At 38.8% G+C, this 24,094-nt stretch overlaps 1 protein-coding gene across 11 annotated transcripts in view; it reads left to right on the top strand.

Moving 5' to 3' along the window:
* Positions 1–301: 301 nt before the first annotated feature.
* Positions 302–24,094, top strand: part of NME8 (NME/NM23 family member 8) — a 34,203-nt gene continuing 10,410 nt past the window's right edge. For 3 of the 11 annotated variants that reach the window (XM_045007564.1, XM_045007566.1, XM_045007565.1), the window contains exons 1-14: positions 331–445; positions 1,911–1,960; positions 3,254–3,290; positions 3,385–3,442; positions 4,915–5,021; positions 7,152–7,223; positions 11,179–11,295; positions 12,481–12,547; positions 15,833–15,909; positions 17,258–17,350; positions 19,214–19,374; positions 20,366–20,544; positions 22,756–22,900; positions 23,886–23,993. In XM_045007564.1, the coding sequence (XP_044863499.1) occupies positions 3,258–3,290; positions 3,385–3,442; positions 4,915–5,021; positions 7,152–7,223; positions 11,179–11,295; positions 12,481–12,547; positions 15,833–15,909; positions 17,258–17,350; positions 19,214–19,374; positions 20,366–20,544; positions 22,756–22,900; positions 23,886–23,993 (1,217 nt within the window). In that variant the 5' untranslated portion in view covers positions 331–445; positions 1,911–1,960; positions 3,254–3,257. Of the gene's footprint in view, positions 446–718; positions 755–1,647; positions 1,701–1,910; positions 2,115–3,253; positions 3,291–3,384; positions 3,443–4,914; positions 5,022–7,151; positions 7,224–11,176; positions 11,296–12,480; positions 12,548–15,832; positions 15,910–17,257; positions 17,351–19,213; positions 19,375–20,365; positions 20,545–22,755; positions 22,901–23,885; positions 23,994–24,094 lie in introns of those variants that run through there. The other 8 variants (XM_045007574.1, XM_045007568.1, XM_045007571.1 and 5 more) reach the window with 8 other exon arrangements.

Genomic DNA, 24,094 nt, shown 5'->3' with positions numbered 1-24,094 from the left:
TCAGCAAGAAGAGGGATGAATTCGGATTAGTCGCCCTCCCCCCAACAGTGGGCAGAAAGAAGGGAGGCCGGGAGACCGCGCCATACTACAACCCCGCGCGGCTGCTTTGCAGCTAATCACCCACCCCGTTCTCTACGACCGCGCCCCTCCCGCACCCGCGCGCTTTATCAGAGTCGCGCATGCGCGTTGCTCTCCGAGAGCCGCACCCACCCTTGACGAGCGAGGGCGGGTGGAGAAGTGGGCGGAGCAGTGACGAGGGGGCGGGACCAATGGTCTTGGCACGTTCTCGCTCCCTCTGGTTGGGCCCGTCGGGCGAAGGCTGGGGGAGGGGTGAGTGGTGGAGAGGAGGCCGTTAACCGCCGCTAGCCGCGTGCTGCTGCTGCCGTCGCCGTAACAGCCCTATGCAGGCTGGGGCGTGCGCGTAGCGTGTGCCAGAGCGCTCGGGGTGTGTGCACGAGTGTGAGCCCTGTGTGTGCACGGGGTGTTGGTGCCGCCCGTGTGTGTGTGTGTGTGCAGGTGTGTGTCAGTGTTGGGCGTGTGTCTGTTGCATGGATGTGTACAGGGGTATGCCAGTGTTTCACGTGTGGGTGTGCGCAAGCATGCGCCAGTGTCGCAGATGTGTGCCTGTCTGTCGCATGTGTGTGCAGGTGTCAGTTTCATGTTTCTGTCTGTGTACAGGTGTGTGCCAGTGTCACGTGTATGCAGATGTGTGTCAGCACTAGGTGTGTGCAAAGGGTGTCTTGTGCACACACAGGTAATGCTACCCTGTTGGGGGCTGTAAGGAGGAATATTTTGGAAAAAAAAAGCCCTTATCCTTTAGCCACCCTCTACAACACTAATGGTATTATTTCCACAAACCAAATAATAATCCAACAATGTTAACACACTGTTAAAGAGACCATGTTAAATAAGATGAGTGGTATGGGGGAGGGGGGACAGATTAAACTGGGAGCACCTGGAGCTTCTTGGGGCCCTAAGTCTGCTTATGTGTGGTTTGTGTACAGGTGTGTGTTAAAGTTGTGTGTCCCCTGTGTGTATGCATATGCATAGATGCGTGTGGGTGGATGTGTATGGGTATGTGGTGATTTGTCTGTCAGCACATGCATGTGTGCATTATTATGTGTCAGTGTTGTCTGCATGTGAATTTGTCAATATGCATGAGATATTGAGCATATGTGTGTGCTGATGTGTTGTCTGTGTGTGTTGGTGAGATGATGTGCGCAGCAATGTACCTAGGAGAATGATTGAATTTCAGGGTATTGTGAGTCTCCAGGCTGGGTGTGTCTCAGGCAGAGGGGGCATTTGTTTGTCACACCGTATGTTTTGTCAAGATTTGTTAGTGTGAGAACCTGTTGTGCCAGTTTGTGACTTAGCATTTTGTGCATCTGCATGTGTGAAGGAAATTTGTGTATTCATATGTCATCTCAGCACTGTATATCTTTGCATCATGTGCCAGTCAGGGTGTGTGTATTTGTGTGTGGTAGCATATTGTGTGTGTGCATTGCAATCTGGGAATATGTGTCAGCACGTTGGGGACTATGTGCATGTCAGTTGGGAAGTATATGCATGCCTGGTGCTATGTTGTATGTGTTATGGGGCTATTAATGATCATGTAAGAGTGTGATTCTCCTGATCTCTCTGTGATAGTGGCTAACAACCAGGAAAAGACCAAATTTGTTGAATACTAGTTACTAATATTGGTAAATTCATAAAGCATGTCATGACCTGGCAGTTTTTTATGCACCATGTCCCCTAAGCTATTTTGGATAGTGTAAGGAGGGAGATAAAATGCCTAGATATAAATATATTGCCACATGCCAATGGCGCAGGCCCACTGTCCAAATTGAAGTTTTTTGAATAAACCTGTACTTTTAAGTTTTGTTTTATTTTATTTTATTTTTTGGTGAAAGATGCCGGGCTGACATACATAGAAAGTGAAGTTCTCTTTTCCACAGAACAGGTACACAAGCAAGCAGCAGGACAAGATTTCTCTCAGCTGCCAATATGCCTCAACCCTAGTCTGAAGGGACCAACTACAGAATTGACAGGACCATTCAGTGTGCATATGCTTGACTTCTCTGGCAATATTGTCAACAAGAATGACAGTCATGGTGGTGATTTTGCTAAATGAACTCTTGTGCACTAGGAAATGGACTGAGGCCACCAATTCATGTTTATGTTGGTCTCCCAACAGCTGTTAGATAGAAACAACTGATTTGAATCAGTGGCCTGAACGTGAAATGTTTTGTATCCCACTACCTGTCCAGTGAGATATTCATTCCTCTTTAGTTTTAAAACTGGAGTTCAGATATTGATAGATGTGTATTTTTCCCCTCAAATCAGTGGCTTTGTACCTAAACATTTTATTTCAATTGTAAAAGAAACAAAAATGGTATAGTACATCATGGACTGGGAAAGGATCTCATCTACTAATTGAAAATAAACTGAAACTTAACTAAAAACGTACTAATAAATAAATCAAGTTAGCTTTTCTACAAAACCCTATTCAGTTATCTGTAGAAAATCATCTACAAAGAACAAGGATATATATTAACATTAGAATGAGGGAAAGGCCTGGTCTGGATAAGTTTAGATCGTGGGCTTCTGTGAATTTTTGTTTATGGCCCATGAACTGTCTGTAACTTTTACTCAAAATAATCATGTCAAAAATCTTAACCTTATAATGAGTTATGTGCAGGTCATTAGGCTAAATATATCTTAGATCATGAATAACAAAGTTTGAATTGATGCCCTTTGAGTTGAAGCTCTTACTCCAATACTTTGTGGAAATATGTCCATGTCACAGCAACTTCCATTCCACCCAGTGCCCGTGTAGGCAGTCTCATCAGCGCAATGGGAGATAGAACGACATGGGGACTTAAATGTCCTGAAGACATGTTGAAAATGTGAACTTTGTAATGTGGTTTCCTGTGCTATATCTATATCTGTAAATAAATAGTGAATTTCAAGATAAGATCCTTAGCTAGTGCCAATCAGTTTAGCTCTAGTGAAGTCAGCTGTATTTAGGGATAAATCCTCAGCTGGTGTAAATCGATATAGCCACATTGACTTTAGTGGAGCTATGCTGATCTTAATCAGCTGAGGATCTCGCCCATAGAATACTACTGTGTGGAAAAGGCATTTTGTGCAAATCAGTTCCCCAAGCCACAATTTATATGGAGCTAAACTTACGGAGCAACAATAGTATATTTTAGAAGTGTTTTATGTTTTGCTGTGTTTCATGTGATCACAGGAAAATGGCAGGAAAGAAGAAAGAAGTTCAACTACAGGTATAAATCTTGTTTGTTATTTGAATAATTCTAGAGTTCAATAACATTGTTGACATTTTTAGAGATATTAAATTCTGGGTTTGTTTTATCTCAGGCAGTAATAACCAATCAAAGTCAATGGGATGAAATGTTGCTGACTAAAGGTGTAACAGGTACTATTATTTTTTCTATTAATCTCACATAATGAAATGTGTGTGCATTTTTATCAGTCTTTTTATTTTTGTGACCTCTTCCTGCCCAGTTACTTCTCACTGTGCACACCCTTTGTCTAACTGCCACTTCCTGTGGCTTGCCCCTCAAAGCAAAGAGTTCTAGAAACCTCCATAAAGCCTAAGTAAGGCCTGGTCCTGCAGCCTCCTAAAATTATTTGCATTCTTGGCTGAGCTCCAAATGCTTCTAGGGTCAAACACAGAATATGCTCTGTGTAGCTATTTTACATGAAGACTCAGAAGGATTTGAAATTCACACTCCTAAACTGGGGGCAAAACACAAGTCTGCACTGTAGCCACTCCACAGTTGCTTCACCAGCCTAAAGACTGGATGTATGGTCACTGGCACTCCATGCCACCTATAGTACGAAAGGAGTTCCTGGCAAATTAATCCATGTGAACTCAGATCTCATGGCTCCTCCATATAACGCCCAGCTGTGCCTCTCGCATTGGCCATTTTGGAACTATCACAATATCAATCCAATCACACAAAAGATACAAAGACCCAGTGCATTGTGTCTGCCTGCAATTCAAACACAAAATTGTTCTGTAGTGATGAGTGCCTTTCACACACTCTTTTGCAAAGCAGTGAATTTAAACCATACTGGATACCATGCATGGGTGGTTTTTTTTTTTAAAAAAAAAAGCTCTGAAAAGACTTCATGTCTTGGAAGGGGTAAGTGAAAGCCCTGATAGGTCAATATTTTCAATTACCCAGTAAAATTGAACTAATCAGCAGAATGAGTTTTATGTGCCTATTCATGCACAATTGTATCTGGCATAAGACAAAAGCAATTGTGTTATAAATGGTGTGGTTTCAAGAGTGTACATAGTATGTATTTTCTTCACTCCCCTCAGTTTGTATGTAAGCTTAGCATCAATATCTGTTAAATTTATTAGGAATGCTGTCTAAAGAGGGAGAGCAGATTGTGGGTGAAGTGATCAGTGGAGCAAGAGAGAAAGCCAATGGGTTGTGAGTGAGGTTGAGAGAGAGACAGCATACATGATCTTAGGAAGGAGGGAAACAGCCCAAAAAAGGAGGGTCAGGGCATGGAAAGAGACAACTGATAAAAAGGCCAAAGGAGGGAGAGACAACTAACAGTGGGCACAGGAAAGGAAGGGCAACCAAGACAAAGGGATAGGGGAAGGAGACATTAATATATCTGCATTCCCCATCACAAAATATATACATAAATAAATACTCTTACAGACTAAGATATTTAAGTTGAAACCTAATTTGTGTAAGATAATACCAAAACTTAATGTTTTTCAGAAGAAAAAGAAACCAGAAATAGATTTAGAAATACATGTATGCCAATGCCACAGCAGGACTAACCCTATACATTTACAAAAGCATTTCATTTTATAAACTATATGAAACAGATGAGTTTTATTCTAATTTTTTATACTTTCAGTAATAGATGTTTATCAGGCTTGGTGTGGGCCTTGCAAAGCTGTGGTAAATTTATTCAGAAAACTAAAAAATGAGCATGGTGAAGATGACCTTTTACATTTTGCTGTGGTAAGGATGCAAATTCTATTTAGAACTTCAGTGTCAAATGTATTTCTTTATCTATCTATTTCTTGTGTACCTATCACCATAGTTTCTGAGTACCAGTGAAGTCAGTGGTGAATTTGGCTTGCTTATCTCTTTTTCTGAATGTCTTCTTAAAAGAGGACGATCAAAGTGTATAATGGATAGGGAAGGATCTATAATAAGAGAAGGGATAAGCTAGAATCATACACGTTAATTATGGAAAAGACATACTAGACAATAGTATAATGAAGAACATTCTTATAATGCATACATACTATAAGATAGAGTTGAGATTACTGGGGGGACCATATCTCTGAATATACCGACTTGCATGTTTAAAAATCCAAGTCTTAACATTGCATAACCATATAGTCTGACTTTCAGAAGTGCTGAGCACCCACAACTTCCACTGAAGACCATAGAAGTTGTGGGTGCTCATCACTTCTGAAAATCAGGTCAGTAACTTCCTTTTGTTTTTGTTGCTTTTCTGTATAATTTGCTATGTTATATTTAAAAAGGAACAAAGAGGGGGAAGCTGAAAAACAAATAGATTAAAAAAATAAAAATGTTTTTGAGAAAAAAATTAAACCAGAAGAGCAAGATAAAATGGCAGCTACAATCTAATGCACTGAAGATATGTGTTTCAGTTTCATTCTGAGTTCCCATCCAGATATTGAACTATCAAGCTTATAATACTTGTCACTGTGGCTGCAAATTGTTTTTGTTGCATTCTCTGAAGCTCCAGAGAGCAAGATGACAGAAGCAACCTGTCTTGCCTATGGCAATAGCCATTAAAAAGCATCATGCGCTAACCATTACCAAAAGAGTTACCACTGATATCTTCAGCTGTAAACACAGAGCAAAACTGTCTAATTGCAGATACCACTATGTAGTGACCGTTGGCAAATGCTCTTTTAATGGGGATCATTGTAGGTCTCCGACATACAAATGTGTAATCACTACCATTAAGTCAACAGACAAGTCCGCAAGGTTTTTATCCTACAGATCTTTTACACAGATCTCCTCCTATTAAACCTGGATTCTAAAAATCCAACCCCATATATATATAAAATATATAAAATATTATATATAAAATATTTAAAGCTTTTTTAAAAATGTCATACACACATAGGTGTGTACATACAAAACATAGAGCAACAGCCCAAAACACCAAACAACGAATTGTAATCTCATACCACTGAAGTCAATAAGGTTATACTAATGCAAAACCATTGTGAGACCAGAATCAGATCCCAGGTTTTCAGCCATACCTCTACTTTCCAGGCTATTTGGAACCCTGCGTAGCTTTTAAAATAAGAGATCAAGCCTGTTCATTCCATCTGTTTCATATATCTAGCCGCTGTCCCTTCATCTGGATTTACTTTAGATCCGTAATTTATTCCTGCCAGCATATGTAAATGTTTACAACTGAAATATTATTATTTGGGGTTGTTATACTGTATCATTAACATCATACCTTTCACCCAAGAGTGATTGTATTAATTCAGGACTCTGGTGACCCAGAAGTGTAAACCGTTCATTTCCATTCAGGTCTCCCTTCAATTAGTACCACTATCATTGATAAATTGAACAACAATATTATATAGTGCTTGTGATCTAGTTATTTTTAAATAAATACTATGTTAAAACCTTGCCACGTATAATTCACCAGTGTTAGTTCAAACAGTTTTTGAATTTGCGTATATATGTAAAATACATTCATAAAACAAGAAGTAACTGTTAATAAATGTTATTCATGGGATTCTCAAATCTTTATATAGTGTGGACCACATCTTAACAGAGAGTTAATACAATAGACCACTTTCTCTCCCATTGAAATGCCATGGGACTTTCCCATGTGTGATCCTTCTGTCCAATTGCAATTACAGCCATTATTTACCTCAAAAAGCAATATTAGGACACAGTACTTTTAATGTGATTTAGCAGCTGTAAACAAGAAGGAAAGCCTGCCCCATGTGACCAGCAAGTTTGATCACCAGCAAGTGTTTTAAGGACTACTATTGATCCACAGAACCACGGTTTGAGAATCATTCTGTAAAAGTTCTCAAATATCTATCTATCTATCTAATCATAATCTATTTGTCCTTATTTTAGGCAGAGGCTGACAGCATTGTGACCCTGCAGACATTTAGAGATAAGTGTGAACCTGTTTTTCTCTTTTGTGTTGTAAGTTCAACATACATCATCAGCTTTTATTTTCATGCTGCCTATTTTTGTTATTTTTTCAGTATACTGAAAATAAATGTAAAGCTGTACAAATGTGAATTACATCTTTACAATTTTAGTGTATAGGATATTGTTGCATATTGTACATACCAGTCATTTTAACAGTAAATCATATTTTATATGTTCTTGGCATGCACAGAAGAAGGGGTATTAGCTTAGTACTTCTGCTAACAAGATAAGAAAATTCTCCATTATACTATAGTATATTATGCCAGACCTGGTTACTAACTCTGTAGGCAAGTGGTTTTTTCTACGTGGAAGTTTTGAGATTTGGATTCCAGCAGCTAGAGGCTAATAACCAGGGTGCAGAGACTCCACTCTATATGAATGCAGCCACGTGAAATTAACAGCATCTCTGATCTCACCAGAAGCTAGCCAGTTTCACTGTGCTGCTCATGCATATATATGGTGAAGCAATGAGCAGAAGAGTGAAGCACAGAAGGGAGAGTAGTGAAGGAAGCTGTGGGAAAATGGAGGAACTAGAACTGAGAGGAGGAGAGACAAATAGTGGAGGGAAGAAACCTGGGAACGAGGAGGATTGGAAGTGAAAGCAAGAAAGGTCTAATTCTGTACCAGTGAAGTAAATGGAAACTTTGTGATTAACTTTAGTGGGCACAGGGTCAGATCCCAAAGGAGAAAGAGAGTAACCGAAAAACAAGAATAGTCAAAAATTGGAAGAGATGGAAACAAGGACAGAGAACGGCAAGAGAAGGAAAATTTAGGCCTGATTCTCATTAATACTAACGTTCCTTTACACCATTCTATCAATGTAAATGGGCCTAATTGTGGCTATAAATTATGTTTACACATGCCTTAAGGCCTCTTTCTATAGCTAGAGCAGTGTAAAGGGATTTTAGTGTAAATGAGAATCAGGCTTTCTAAATTCTTTCCTTCAAATTTATTTTGAATTTTAAGCAAATTAATTGTAAGTGAATTTGTGCAAGGTGTCTGATTGCTAGCCCTGGACATTTTGTTGCACTGTTTATTGCGGACCAGATTCGGCAGTCCTTAATTGAGCAAAACTCTTATTATCTCCAATAGGAATTTTGCTCAAATAAGGATAGCAAATTTTGGCCATTTGTCATGAATAGTTAGTAAAGGGTTAAAAATAGTACCTGGTAGGCACCTGACCTGAGGACCAATCAGGGAAGAGAATTTGAAATTTCTAGGAGGGAACTTTTTCCCTCTGATCCTGTGTGTTTTGTCTTTAGCCATCTGGAGTTACAAGAGTCCAGATGTTTTAATCAAGTCTACAAGTTTCCACCTTTCTGAACTAATTTCTTCTAGCCAAGATAGTGAGTATTAGAAAGATACTTTGTGTCATTATCTAATAATCCTATGTTTGCAATTCTGTGTGTTTGTTATTGATTATTCTTAATTCTGCTTGTTACTGTTTTGTACTGAGAAAGAGGGAAAGAGTAAAAAAATTCTCTGTCTCCCTCTGCTCTGAGTTGCTGTACTCAGCAGCCCAGCTGAAAGGCTGATGCTAACAATACCCCTGAGAAAAATCTGGTCTATTTCCTCAGGGATCTGTGTTCTCCTGCCTCCTGATCCTTTCAAAAGACACAGGGAGAAAAAAAAACCTGGCTGGAGGGTTTCTCTCTCCCCGCCCCAAACCTGTTTTTCCTGCTGGATGGGAATGTACTTTGTCGAGCACTTCCCCCCACCTTAGGAATCCTGAGTGGTACCTCGTATCACAATGGACGATAGCACCGCTCAGCAGGAGGGCTTTGTAACAGAAAGCCCTGCAAAAAACTGAAAATACTTCTAACCCTGAAACTGCATCAGAGTGCCTCTGGTAGAAAAGCCTTGCCTCTCTCTCTGGGTCCGAAACACCACTGCCACCATGTCAGAGTCTACCCTCACTTGAAACTGGGGGGTTTCAAAGTGAGGACCTGCATGTCTTCCCCCACCCCAAAATCCTAGGGTAGGTCCCCTTTGCTGCCACCACCGCGGTCAATATGTGGGCCGGGACACCCTGTTTTCCCCCTGTCTCCCTTCAAAGACACTCCCTGGGGAACACAGATCAACTCACAGAGGAGGAACCTTTCCCCTCTCTTCCCTCTCTCCAGCCTGCTCCGGAGAGAGAGATACCTTGATTCAAACTCCTTGAATCTCCCACACACAGGGAAGCAGCCCACTTCCCCCCTCCCTCTCTGCTAGCCACTGGAAAGAGATACCTGATTCAAACTGCTTGAATCAAACCCAGGAGAAATTCTCTCTTCCCCCTCCCCTCTCTGCCCAGAGATAAGCTGTCTCACCACTGAGAGAGTGGGTCTTAGCCCCTTCCCCTATCCACAGTAGAAGGGATTTAATCAAATCTTTATAGAAAGAATTTATTAAAAGAAAAACAAGAAAATACAGAATCTCTATGAGTCCAAGCTGGATACTCATAGGGTATAACCTTGCTAAGTTCTGGAGAGAATCCTCTCTCTTTCTCAGTACAACCAGTACAAGCAGAATTAAGAATAATCAATAACAAACACACAGAATTGCAAACATAGGATTATTAGATAATGACACAAAGTATCTTTCTAATACTCACTATCTTGGCTAGAAGAAATTAGTTCAGAAAGGTGGAAACTTGTAGACTTGATTAAAACATCTGGACTCTTGTAACTCCAGATGGCTAAAGACAAAACACACAGGATCAGAGGGAAAAAGTTCCCTCCTAGAAATTTCAAATTCTCTTCCCTGATTGGTCCTCAGGTCAGGTGCCTACCAGGTACTATTTTTAACCCTTTACTAACTATTCATGACACCATTACAGAACAAATACAGCTTGGGCATCAATAGTGGTAGTATCCCTATCCTGCCACATACCCAACTTGGAGGAAGAACTTCTGATGGTGAAAGCAGGGCTTAATTTGTAATGGAAGAGATGCTGGGGCTCAAGCAATTTTTTTACATTCATAACTGATGCAGCAAGACCAGAGGTGCCGGCGCTATGAACCCAAGCTTAGAGGTGGCAAGCTAAGTCCTGGCATAAATGAAGCACTGGGTGAGAAGGAAGTTACTTCTCTATACCTGTGGTGCCCAACATTTTCCTGTAGCACCCCCCCCCCAACCTGTAACGGAATCTGTCTGCATGCCCACCCTTCCCCCATTAGTACACAGTTGGCTCTGCAGAGAAGAAGCTGGGGGCAGAATTGGGGATGGGGGAGGACCTGTGGCTAGAGGCAGAGCTGTGGCTGGGGGCAGAGTGGAGCTGCAACTGGGCCTAGAGCGGGGGTGGAGTAAAGCTATGGCTGGGAGCTAGCCCAAGTTCCGCTGTGTGCCCCCCTGAATGTTCCACTGCACCCCACAGTTTGGGGACCACTGCTCTATACCCGTTCAACTGCTGGCCTTTCAGCAGAGCTGCCAGCACAGGTAACAGTCCAGTCATTGCCAATTGTGACCGTAGTCTGTGCTAAGTAGACAACTGCTCAATAGGAACTTGATTGAGACCACCAAACTCATTTCATGTAGGACACTGTTGAGCTGTTGGATGATAGTTTTAGGCCAACTAGGCTATATTTGAAATGTTGATGATGAAATGCTCTGTAGCCCATTACGCATCAGTTGAATTAGACATTAGAAAATGCCAGGTTCTAAAATGTAAACCCTCTGAAACTTTTGAGATAAGAGCTATGTTAAGCAATAACAGAATAACAAATAATAGGAATAACAGTTTTCTTTGATATCACTAATTTTAGCCCTGTGTTTTTGATTCATCACCTGTTTTGCAAATCAGTCTATCTGCAGTGATACATTGCTACAACTTTTAGTTTTAGAACACAGTATCATGGTAACTGTCTATTGCTGGTGAAAAATAGATTGTGTTAGAAGGCAATTATATGTGCAAAACTAAATTAGTAGATCTTACTAAGTGTTATTTTATCATTTTTTTTTACAGGATGGCAAAATTATAGCAATAGTGCGAGGCACAAATGCACCACTTCTCAGTAAGACAGTAATAAAGCTATTAGAAGAAGAGAGGAAAATTTTAGCAGGGGAAATAGAACGCCCTCAGGTACTCACTAGATAACTATTTTCTTATCAAGTTTAAGTTTTTTTATTACATTTGCATGGTCTCTGCGTGTGGTGCTGTTTTTATTTCTTTTATTGTTCATATTTCATTTTTATTTTTGTGGATACAACTATCTTTACCATGAATTGGCATGTATTTCATCTTTTAGAAACTTCCATTAAGTGGTACTTATCCAAATGATACTGCTAATTTTACAAACTGATCTGTATGCAAAGGAGAGATTCTTCACTAACAAAAATATCACCAGCATAAAAACTAACTTTGTATTTATCTCTTTATTTATTTTTATACTTTCAATGCTGGACATTTTTCTTATCTATTTTACTAAGGGCTCAAGAGAATAAGGGAAAGGGGACAGTTCTTACCTAATTCCTCTTTCCAACTGAAATGCAGGTGAAAGAATTCCATTCATCTGTATAGATGCAAAAGAGAAATTGTAATGGACTACAACTCAGTTAAGAAAAACCAGAACAAACCTAAATTCTCTTAGTGCTGTATGAGATAATATTATACCGTATCAAATATATTATTAGCTTCTCGGGATAAAACTGCTGAACTGATAACAGGTAGCTGAGCTTGGTGACTTAAATAAAATTTTTTTTTGTGTTATCAGCAGCAAGCCCTGTCTGTTTCAAAACCCACTTGAACTTTGTGAATAATTGAAATTAAATAATTTAGTTGTGTTGCTAGAATTTTGGTGTTTACTTTATAGTCTACATTTAGCAAAGAAATAGGTTGGAAATTTCCACAGTTATGTCCATCTTTATGTTTCTTTAAAATTAATGTAATGAGGAGTCTCTCATATTTTAAGGTATAAAAGTGTTAGGGCTTTCCCCTAATTTAAGAGAAGATTTGCAGGTCTGGGCTGGCACTACGTTCCACAAAATCTGCAAAAAATGTTTAGAAGCAGAAAAAGAAGCAGCTTAAATGCTGATATTGGTATTATCTTGCACTAAGTTAACATTGCAGGGAGTTTTTCAGAGAGGGGAAGCAGAGAAAGAACAAAGGAGTGACTTGTTCAACATCGCTGGCAGAGCCAGGAATGGCAACCAGGTCTCTTGATTCCCAGTTGGCTATATGCTGGCCCATACTGCCTCAATATTAACTTCATATTGACACAATAATTTTATCAGAATAACAACAACATGAAAACTGCAATTTTCTTAGGTAGAAGAGCTTGTGTTTTTAGAAGAGAAAACATCAGCAGTATCTAGTGAAGAAAGCCAACTTGAAGGTAAATGATATTTTAATTATTTTAAAATTGTTAGTACAAAGAAAAAACTCAAACAAGTATCTTGTTAGTTATTTAGTATGTCCAGTGATAAAATTTTCCTTTGATTCATTTGGTAACTTGAGAGATTATTGTGGAAGGAGTCAAATTATCACACACAGGTGCATATGAATGTCGAAAAATGGTCAAACTAATAACAGATATGCTTATGTTATAATTATTTCTATAATGTCTGAGATCTGGATCCAACTATAAAGATTTAACATAATGGAGCTCTCAATGCCTGTAACAAAGGGTTTAATTTGAACTTTGAATTGTCTTCTAACTTAATATAGCATCTATGACAGAAAAGTTATGGTAAAAGATGGTGACCAAGAACAACATGGCACCTAAAAGCTGTGCATCTTGTAAAGGCCTAAGAGTATGAATTTTGTTGGGGTACAAATGAGAGCCCCATTTTGCATACAGTATTCTCCAGAGTCTCACAGAACGGAGTCTAATTTTGTTAGTGGTACATGTGAAGGACAAAATGTCACCAAATATACTATGAGTGCAGCAATTGCAAGATCTGTAGCTACATTGTTTTTTTCTGAGATGTTCACAGGTGGCCTTATACATCTGGCCTACCACAAGAAGTGCAAGCCAGAATGACTACTCATGCATTTTAGAGCACAGGCTTGTTTTAACGCCTGATAGAACTAGTGACCCAATGGAGAAATTAAGAGATGAGTAAAACTACCAGATCCCTGGGTTTACAAGATTTAAAAGAGGAAAGGAGGAAAGTCAAATTAGACACCATCTACAATCCAAGCAGTTGTAGGCCAACTATCTGGGAGGTCTGCAGTATCAGCAAAAAGCAAAACAGGCCTAGGGAAAAAGGCGATTTGCAGGCTAACAGTGATACAGTATTTCCAGCCCTTTAACACATCTGTCTAGCTCTTCTTCATGGAAACAACACTATTGAAATGCGACTTCAGAGCTTTCATGCAAGAATTAGGGCAGTTGCTTGTTTCAGGAACGTAGTTCTTTTCAATCTCTATTAAATTTATCACTCCTCAGCCCCAGCTCCTATGGCTGTAAATGCTTGTCATTCTGCCCAAAATAGGATTCTGCAAAGGCAAATCTCAAAGAAGAAAGAAGGCTAAGTAAATCTATTTATTCATATCTGAATATCAATGACAACATAGCCAGGGGTGAAAGTAACTTACAGGACTTACCGGTACTGCCAGAGTCCTGAGGGGTGTGTGGCCTCACCCGGAAGAGGCATGGCCTCAACCAGAAGAGGCGGTGCCTCTCAAGATTTAAAAGCCCTGGGGCACAGGCTGTGGCTGGGAGCCACAGGGCCTTTAAATCAACCCAGGGTTCCCAGCTGCAGAGGTGGCTGGGAGTCCATGGGGCTCAGGGGCAAATTAAAGGGCCCGGGTTTCCGGACGCCACAGAGCTCCCGGCCCTTTAAATCCCCACCACAGCTCCGGCTGCCAGAGCTGCAGGCAGGATTCAAAGGGCTCTGGGCTGCCTGCAGCCGCGGGAGCTCTGAGCCCTTTAAAGCCCGGCCCCAGCCCGGCCGCTGGAGCCACGGGCGGGATTCAAAGGGCTCTGGGCTGCCTGCAGCCGCAGGAGCTCTGAGCCCTTTAAATCCCGGCCCCAGCCCGGAGCCGCAGGCGAGATTCAAAGGGCTCTGGGCTGCCCGCAGCCATAGGGAGCCCAGAGCCCTTTAAATCTCCACCGTGGAAGCCGGTGCGGTCCGGCACAGCGTACTGGCTCCTGCCGGTATGCCGGACCGGACCGGCTTACTTTCATCTCTGAACATAGCAGAATTTTTTGGAAGCTTTCATGTTCTTCCATCGCTAACTTTGAGCACTCAGCAGCTAACCTTTAGTGATCTGCCACACACCATCCTTGCATCTCTCCTTGCTAGTCAACAAAGACCCTCCACCATTCCTTCCATAACAACTTTCTCAAGATTATTTCCATCACTATGCCTAATGTGACCAAAGTACATAAGTTTACATCTCTTGATTTCTGACATCAGGGTCTGCTTCTCTTCACTAATATTTCTAACATGGACAAAAGGCAAATGCCTAAAAGATGTACAAGAATCTTCACCAGCACCACATTTCCAAAGCTTCAGTTCTCTTCTTGTCAGCAATATTATCATCCCACCATTCACATCCATAAACCACTATGGAAAAAAATAAGCTTTTCTTTGTACATTTCAAGATGCCACAGTTTTTCACAAAGGAGGCCATAGGTGAGTGAGTCATCCCTAGTTTTTCTTCCAGTTTCACTGGAACAACCTCTTTGGTTGGATATATATGATCCTAAATAATTAAACTCATCTGCTGCCTTTACAACTTGTCTGTTAATTGTGATGCCCTCTTGCATCCTGGTTTTATTAGCTGTGTGTAACATTCATGCATTTTATAATATTTGATCCTGGGGAAACCCTTTTGATAAGAAGTCTAGCCACTGTGAACATACCGTTCATGTTATTACTCTTTATAATTCTCTTGCTGTTTATACACATGGAAGTCACCTGAAAGTATGACGCAGAACCATATTGACTATGTCATGATATAGCAATGCTGGAGATCAAGTGTGCAATGGTCAGAGACTTTCCCAAGTGCCAACTGTGGGTCAGACCATCAGCTGTTAACCGCAAACATAAAATTAAAACTAAAAAAATGAAGTCTATTTACCTCTAAATGGTGTTATGCAAGTATCTTTCCTCTGCAGATTCTCACTTACCTGCCCTCTTTCCTGGCTTTTTTCAGAGTCTTTTCCCTTACAGATAACAGAATGAAACTGAGCACTTTATAATCTTGTTTTGAATGTTTAACTCCACAAGCATTTATAGTTGTAAATGATTCCAGGATTTGCAATACTGAGGTATGTGAGTCTGCTGAGGCAGATCTGTATGTGCAGGGAGAACTCCACTTATAGATAAGTAGTTCTCCTTTCTCTTAATGGAGTTACTTCATATATACACACACTCACCCTCCCTTATCTCTGCTTTCAAAGTTGTAGTATTAAAGTCTGAGCAGTTGGGAAGAGGAATTGCATCTCAGTGTGTGATTTGTGTACAGAGTTTATAATCCCCATTTGAACCTCTTTTGCTGTTGGTTCCCAGGACCCTATGTCTTGGTGAGCAGAATCCAAAATTAGTAATCTATTAAAAGGAAGACTATGGAGAGCTCAGGTTGTAAGTACAGAAAGTAAATTAGCCTGTGTATATATTTCAGTAAATATATTTATAAATATGCATATGTATTCTTCCTTTTCCTATAGAAGGAGTCATATACACTGTTGCAATTATAAAACCTGATGCCAATGCAGATGGAAGAGTAGAAGAAATTAAACAAAAGGTAAACAACATTTTTAACCCCCCCCAACCATTGTGTTTGGTTAAATGCCAAGATAGGGAAATGGGAGTATAACTGGATATTAATTTAGGACAAAACTGTACAGCCAGATCTGCTAATACTGTATTTATCCTGTAAAACTGACAAACATAAAATGGTTGTGGCTGGAGCAATATGATTTTCAAGTTGACGCTCTTTAACATATTTTATGTTACTAAAAGAGGTATGTACTGAAGTATACTATGCAGATCATTGATTATCACACAAGTATTCCAACTGAAGAGTGATAAGATGCTTACACAACCTCCCAACAGTTTCTTATTTTTTCTGCATTTGATGGCAGGGGTGAGAGTTAACCATCAATTCTGGGACAATGCAGATGAGTCACAGAAAATAATTGTACAAGTTTGGAAAATATTTTCTTTGCCACAGCAGTATCTTTCAAAATTCTAGACATACAAATAAACCAGCTCAAATTAGCCAATTCTTTACATATGTGTGTGAATGTCCGCAGACATGCATAAGCTCATGCTTATGGGAAAGTAAAGTCACAGGGTATACACTGGTAACAATTTAGATCCATAGGCAGACATGACATTTGATTAAGGAGATATCATTTCTGCCTCCAGAACATAGTACTGGAGAAATGCTCATTTCAATTCCAGAAGTGTTGATTTGTGGACATACACACATATAGTGTTTGCTGTGCAGTGAGTACACATGGTGATATAGATCATATCAATGTATGCCTACTCCTCAAATACATATTTCTACCATGCTAGTGGGAATTTTAAAAAAATAGATACTCATGTTATTTCTGCATACTAAAACCAAAAAGCAAGTACACTATAATAAAAAGTTAGTATCTACTTTATAATGGCAGTAGACCAATCTCTCCTACGTATGTACAAATACTTTATAGGTACATGACTGACTTCTGCATAATGAAGATTTTACTATCAGTCATTAGGAATGATTATGTGCTGCCTTCCCATAGCTTTGCTTTATTTGCACTACTGGAATCAATAATGGTAAAACATGTTTTACAAATAGTAGAGATTTTTCATAAAATCTGTATATTGAGGTACATAATATGTAACAAAAGGCTTCTTTATTTTAATGGGTGTCACACTTGAAAACAGTGCAGTACTTTGAAAAGCTGGAAATTTAGTTGGGCTGAATGAAGAAGTTACTATATTGTGATATTTCATATTACTTCATTTAAGATTCTGCAGCAAAATCAGTCAGTTTTTAGAATCATGGCAAAAATATGTAAACAAACTAATATTGCTGATTTCCTCTGTGTCTCCCTCAAATGCTGCTGAACCTGGTGGCTGCTCTGTAATTGAAGATTACAGAAGCTGGCTTTGGCATTGCGGCAGAAGAGGAGAAGACATTAACTGAAGAGCAAGTTAGAGATTTCTACAGTCACAATATAGAACAGGTAAAAAGGTTACACAAATATAGGTGGCTATATTGATAATAATATCATCTATATGGCTTGTAAAACGTGTATAAAATGTAATTGATTCCAGTTAATTAAACTTATTTATGACAGAGAGAAAATAAAATAAAACAAAATCTTCTTTGATTTGGTTTTCCAGTTCAGCTCCTGTGCGATGCCTATGGTTGTTAGTGTTCCAATATTGCGTTTAAATAACAATGGAATAACATACAATCCTTGGTACACACTGAAGTAATAGAGGGCCATTTTCCCTAACACAACCAACTCATTAGCCTGTAGTGGAATAGTAAGAATAACATAAGGTAAGCACTCTAAACAGCAACAGCTATACATAAGTGTTGTGTATATATATGTATCGTTGTTGGTTTTTAGAGTATTTATATATTAGTTCAGAGGGTCTGTGAACTGTGGGAAATCAGTTATTTCCTTGTTATTCTCAAAGTGTGATTTTACTCTGAAAAATGAGTGTGTAAAATTCACACTTATTTATACTTTGTGTACTGTTTCAGAATGTAGAATTCTATCTATTCTACAGGCCAAATAGAGCCCTCATTTACAACTGTGCAATCCTATTGAAAATGATGAGATTACATAGGTGCAACTCAAGACAGAATTTGAAGACAATAGAGTTGCTGCGGTTTCATTGAGAGCAGATTTTGGCCTGTAGAATCTTTATAATGGGGATTTTGAATGACTCAGAAAGAACACAACTTGACTTTCAGATACCGGGTTGTGTGTGTAGGACTGGCAGTTAGATAAAACTTCTTCTTATTTGTTGATGGAGCAAATTTACTCTTGAAATCACTGAGATTTTTTTGCAATTACTTTTCAGTGTAGAGACACACTTTATGTATTGTATAGTACCAAATATATTTTTTATTCACTTTCATTTAATTTATTTTTATATGTCTATCATGCAAACTACCATATTCCAAAATGTTTTACACCAAGAGAAGAATAACTGTAGAATTGAGTGTCCTTACAATATGTTCATAAAATCTGAAAGGTAAAATAATGTATAGAGATGAATCAGAATATGAAAAAAGAAAAACTACACATTAAAAACAGTAAAATACAAATAAATATTCTTGCTTACTATCCTGTTAGTATGAAAGGATAAATATATTATGTAAGTTAAGGGACGGGAGATGTTCGCAAGCGAAAGACTCAATCATATGTTAAAGCAAAGAGAAAGGGTTTAAAGAAAGATTTGCAGTGAAGTAAATGGGGGGCTTAGAGGGAATGAAGAAAATTCCAGCACTGGTGGAAAAGTGACTCCAAGTTATAAAGAAGGAGGTTGCTTCCCATGAATGTATCTTTCTGTGTGGATGAAGGCCAAGACTAAAGAGGAGAAAAGAACAGACAAGGAAATAAGTGCCTGAGAATGTTCTGAAAATCAGGAATGCAGTCATAGACTACTTGCCTAATTTACAGAACTTTAAAAATCATGTCAGGAAATGCAGTGTATTTTGTTGCTTTACATCATGTGCCTCAGTCCAATATACAGTAAGCATCACATTTGATCTTACTTCTGAGTTATTGGTACATTAGGTTGGGAGAACATGTGGCACACAAGTTGCATGCAGTACTATAATTTCAGTTATCTCAAGATCTTATATTTACTGTAAAGGCTGGGACATATTTTATATTACTGTTTTCTCACTTGAACTAAAATGGACTTAGCACAAGATCTTAGAATATATTTCAAATAGAATTTTATATTGTGATTGTAAAAACAATAGTGGGATGGGAGTAAGTTATACAACACGTGTAGTTTGATTTCTGGTGATAAGGTCAAACAGTTCTCTTTGTAGTATATAGGTGAGAAATTGTGTTTTTTAGCCTGATTTTGAAGATTTTGTTACATTCATGACTGGTGGACCATCCCATATTCTGATAGTTTCTAAACCAAAGGAAGTAACTGATACTGTTCCTCAGTGGAAAGAACTAAGTAGATCAGAGGAGTATATGCCTGCAGAGCCTCAGCCTGAAAAGCCAAACAGGTAACTGGAAAAATTCAAATGACACTTATGTTTTATGAAGTTATATGAGAAATAATAAAAAATATTGAGAGCCATATTGTCACATGCCCTTATATGCACAGCTTTGCAGATGCAGGGAGTAAGCAAGTCTCCCTAACCATGTGTGGGCCACACAACCACCCATCACAACTGCAGTCTCAGCACTTGTGGAAGTGCAGGAACTGTCCTATCAGTGCATTCCTGAGGAAGAGGACAACAATGGGCCATAGATTTCCCCCCTCCCCCACAAATTGCCTTGCAGAGTGGGCTAGGCACACTAAAGGGTGGTGCAACTTGCACAGTCCTATCACAGTCTCATTATATGTACCTGCACTGACCCAATTCAGTCTAATTATATGACCCTGTACTGACATGAATGTAAAGATATTGTTAGAAAGAACCAGTCATTATTCTTTTGTCTTTTTGATTTACAGCTGCAGTAGCCTTCCCTGGATAAATTTTGGTCTGACATGATAATATTAGAGTGATCACATATAGGTGATCCTCACAATTATAAACATGTCACAATAAAAATTATTTCTTTTTCAAAGAATTTCTATAGTGCTGTGTTTTCAAAGATCATGCTTTAGGTGTATAAAGCATGATCCCCTCATCAATCCTTCTTTAGAAACTGTCAGTGTTAATTTTGTCCAGTGAAATGCACCGAGGCTATTCAAAGGTAGACAAGTAAAAACATTGCATAACTGAGATTTCTCTTTCAAAGTACTTATGGTATGATACGGCAATTAACTAATACTCTGTTAGGAATGGACAGTATCTTCATTCCTTAGAACTGCTGGGTTTTGTTGGAATGCAGAATCATAATCAAAGTAACTGGCATTATAGTCTTATATGTTTTACTAAAGTATTAAAATATATTTTTCCAGCAAGTCAATTATTGATACATTTGTGTAAAATAGTAAATGAATATAAAGGATACATTAATTTAGATGTATTATTTGTCTCTTATTAGCTTGCAAGAAGTTTTGGAATCCGAGAATTTGTTAAATTTATGTGATGTGGAAGACAGTGTAGAAGATGCTAGCAGGCAACTTGCCTTCTTTTTCCCAGATTTTGGTAAAAAGAAGACCAGCCATAATGCTGAAAAAACATTGGCCTTAATTAGACCTTCTCTGTTAAAGGAAAGACGAAGTAAGTGATCATAACTACATTTTTCACCTTCAGTACACAAAGAAGGCCTTATATTTTGGATTTCAAAAATCCTGGTATCTTTTAATAAATAATACCTAGTTTTTATATAGCGCTTTTCTCCAATAAATATCAAAGTGCTTTGCAAAGTAGGTCAATATAATTATCCCCATTTGGCAATGGAGAAACAGAGAGAGATGAACTGATTTGTCCCAGGTCACCCAGCAGGCCAATAGTAGAGCCAGGAACAGAATCCAGGCCTCCAGTCCAGTGTTCTACACACTAGACCATGCTGTCTTCAAATTATTTTCTGTGCTCAGCATTAAGTTGACAGAACTGTATATCAGAAACATACAATTTGTTCATTCTATTCTGTTTTTACATACTTTTGTGTGAATATCATTTTATTTCCTAGATCAGTTCTTCAAAAATTGCCTCTATAGACCCCCTTTCTGGGATATAATTGTGGTTTCTAGAAAAATCAATAAGAGAGTCTAATTGCATTTAAAACATATTTAAATGAGTAATGCTTTCTGCTGAAACAGTTTAGCTAGTATCACTGTCTTTGAGTGGTTGACCATTCTCTGCCAGATCCAAGGCAGCTTTTATGGCTAGCTTGAATAATGTCTATTACATAGATTTGAAAGAGTACTACTTTGAGCACTCTTCTGACATTTACATGGCATTACTTTCTTGATTTGACATCTAGTTCTCATGCAACTGGGAGAGCAGTTTTGATGTCCTTATATAGGGCCTGATTCTGCCACCTTTGCTCATGTCAAATAGTGCTAACTTGCAAGAATAGTCACAGAACGCAGTCATAATTATGTCTTCTGTTAGAACTCCTGAACCATCCTTGGTGGGGGCTGTAATGCTCATTAATATTTCAGAATGAGAATCTGTACTGACGTTTCTGGAGCGGAAAAAATAGGTACTTGACAATTATAGTTTCTCAAGTTTATTGACTTGGCAGATCCACAGTCCCAACCCAATTTTTCCCAGTGTATTCTGAGTATTTTTGTGATTTTCTGATTGAGTGGAGGTCAGCTGGAATGATCAGTGCTATAGTATTAACATTGGTATTTCCATCAGCAAACTCATTGAAACTCCAAGTGACTAACGCTCATTTGACTGGATAAAGTTTCTGTAAGTGATATTTGTAACTTACTTATGGACATATTATCTGCCAGTGGTATTTGAGAATTAGAAGCCCAATATGAGTGTCTCTCTGATAAGGATGACTTTTAATACTGTAGCAGTCAGGGCTGGCTCCAGGCACCAGCATTCCAAGCAGGTGCTTGGGGCAGCAGTCTGCAAGGGGCGGCAGTCCCTGTGTTTTTGCCCCCAAGCAGCTGAAGACAGAAGCTGCCGCCCAATTGCCACCACCGCAGAAACGCGTGTGCCGCCCTAAAGGCACACGGATTGCCCCTGCAGTCCACGGTGGCAATTCGGCACGCTGCTTGGGGCAGTGAAAACAGTAGAACCAGCCCTGGTAGCAGTGAACAATCATTCTGATCCAGGACAGGTGTACTTTGAGCTACGCGGTGCCCTACCATCTCTGCCATTCACCAAAACAGCTGCAGGTAAAAAAAGAGGTTCAGTGAAAAACAAACAACAATAATAAGTGAAAATCAGTTATAACTGAGAAATCCATGATTTCAAAATGTTATTTGCTTTTAAAAAAACAAAAAAACAGCTAGTTAGCAGCAGCTATCAAACTTGAATGTCGAAAGTTAGGTACCTAAATCCACATTCTTCAAACTCATGACTTTGATGACCTCATGATGAATTGGGTCATGCTGCTTGTTGGTTAGGTTTTGCTCTTGAGAAGAAATGTGTGTAGAAGGGTTTTTAAGAAATTGCACGCTACATATGCATAAGCAGTCTACCTTTCCTATATATTAGTCAGTGACATCTTCAGAACCTTCAAAGACAGAGAACTAAATCAAATTAAATGTGACTTCTCTGACATTCTTTCCTTCCTTAAGGATGATTTAAAAAAGGCAAACTTCTCACTGAGCATCCAAGCAATGATTATTAGACCTCTATACCAGTTGTTATGAATTATAGTTTTCATATTCCAAAATGAACAAGTTAACTCTTTTGGAAAACTTTATAATGAAATGACTGGATAAACTATAATATGGAAATATAACAAGTATAAAATAAACTAAATTATGACAATGCAGCACTATTTCAATGTTTTATATGTAGATTCTATTCTGAAAAGGATTAAGGATGATGGCTTTACAATAGCAATGCAGAAAGAAATAGTTCTAACAGAAGAACAAGCACGCCAGTTTTACAAGGAACATGAAAATGAAGATTTTTTCCCAACCCTTCTAGAACACATGACAAGGTACATTAATTGAAAGGCAACAAGTTGGAACTAACAAATGGAAGCAATATTTTTCACAATGCATAATTAACCTGTATAACTCATTGCCACAAGATACAGTTGAGTCCAGGGGTTCAGTATGAGTGAAATGAGTTTTATGGATAATAAGAATATTCACAGGTACATCAGACATACTATCCAGAAGCTAGCTACCTTGTGAATTCACTCAAGGAATGGCCCCACCCACTGTAGCTGACTATCTCCAAACTTTAAGAATAGGTAGGTTTCTGAATTTCACTATAAATATGGGGAATAATTAGATCCCAAGAAAGTAAGTCATGGCACAAACAGTATTTGAAAAATCAAAAGTGTTTTAATGAACAGTATATAAAAACAACAACGATTGTTGTAATTCAGCACATTAACCCTCCTCTACTCACTTTTATTTTCCCTCTAAACATCTGACAAATATCACTCATCCTCCTGTTGTCAACAGAGCATGGTAAGTGGGTGTGGCTGTCACCGCAGTGAAAATTTTCCCTCAAGCAAAGTGACAACAGTCATTTCAGGCAGAAGCAATTACAATGTCGCATCTTGGACAAATTCTTTCTTCTTCACAACATCTTCACAACATTCTCTGTGGTCCTAGTCTGGTGATCTGGGGGAAAATCCTGGCTCCATAGAAGTTAATGGCAAAACTCCAATTGACTTCAATGAGGCCAAGATTTCACCCCTGATATATAAGTTGATGACACTCCCTGCATCTAATGGCACTGTTCAGTAGTTTGTTCATTTAAATTACCTTCACCCAATACCGCACACCCCTGCCCAAAAATATAAAAAATTCACCAGAACTTCAGCTTTTTAAATGTATATTGGATTTTAAATCTCTCCAATATCAAGACACCTGTACCCTGACTACACTGAATTTAATCAAATTATTTTGAGAGATATTTTAGGGGTGTTTTTCAATTGCTTTTTTAATACTAGTCATCTCATTTAACAGTGGTCCAACCCTTGCACTTGCATTAATACGAGAAAATGCTGTACAACACTGGAGAGATTTACTAGGCCCAAAGACTCTTGAAGAGGCTAAGGAGAAAAGTCCAGCCAGGTAATATTTGTAATAGCGATACATGATTCATAATCTGCAATATATGTCCATAATCTGCATATAAATTTAGACCACATTGTAACCAGTGTAACTATAATGTT

This window comes from Mauremys mutica, chromosome 2 (assembly GCF_020497125.1).
Source record: "Mauremys mutica isolate MM-2020 ecotype Southern chromosome 2, ASM2049712v1, whole genome shotgun sequence".
NCBI lineage: Eukaryota > Metazoa > Chordata > Testudines > Geoemydidae > Mauremys > Mauremys mutica.
This window is presented reverse-complemented; position numbering and strand designations above follow the sequence as displayed.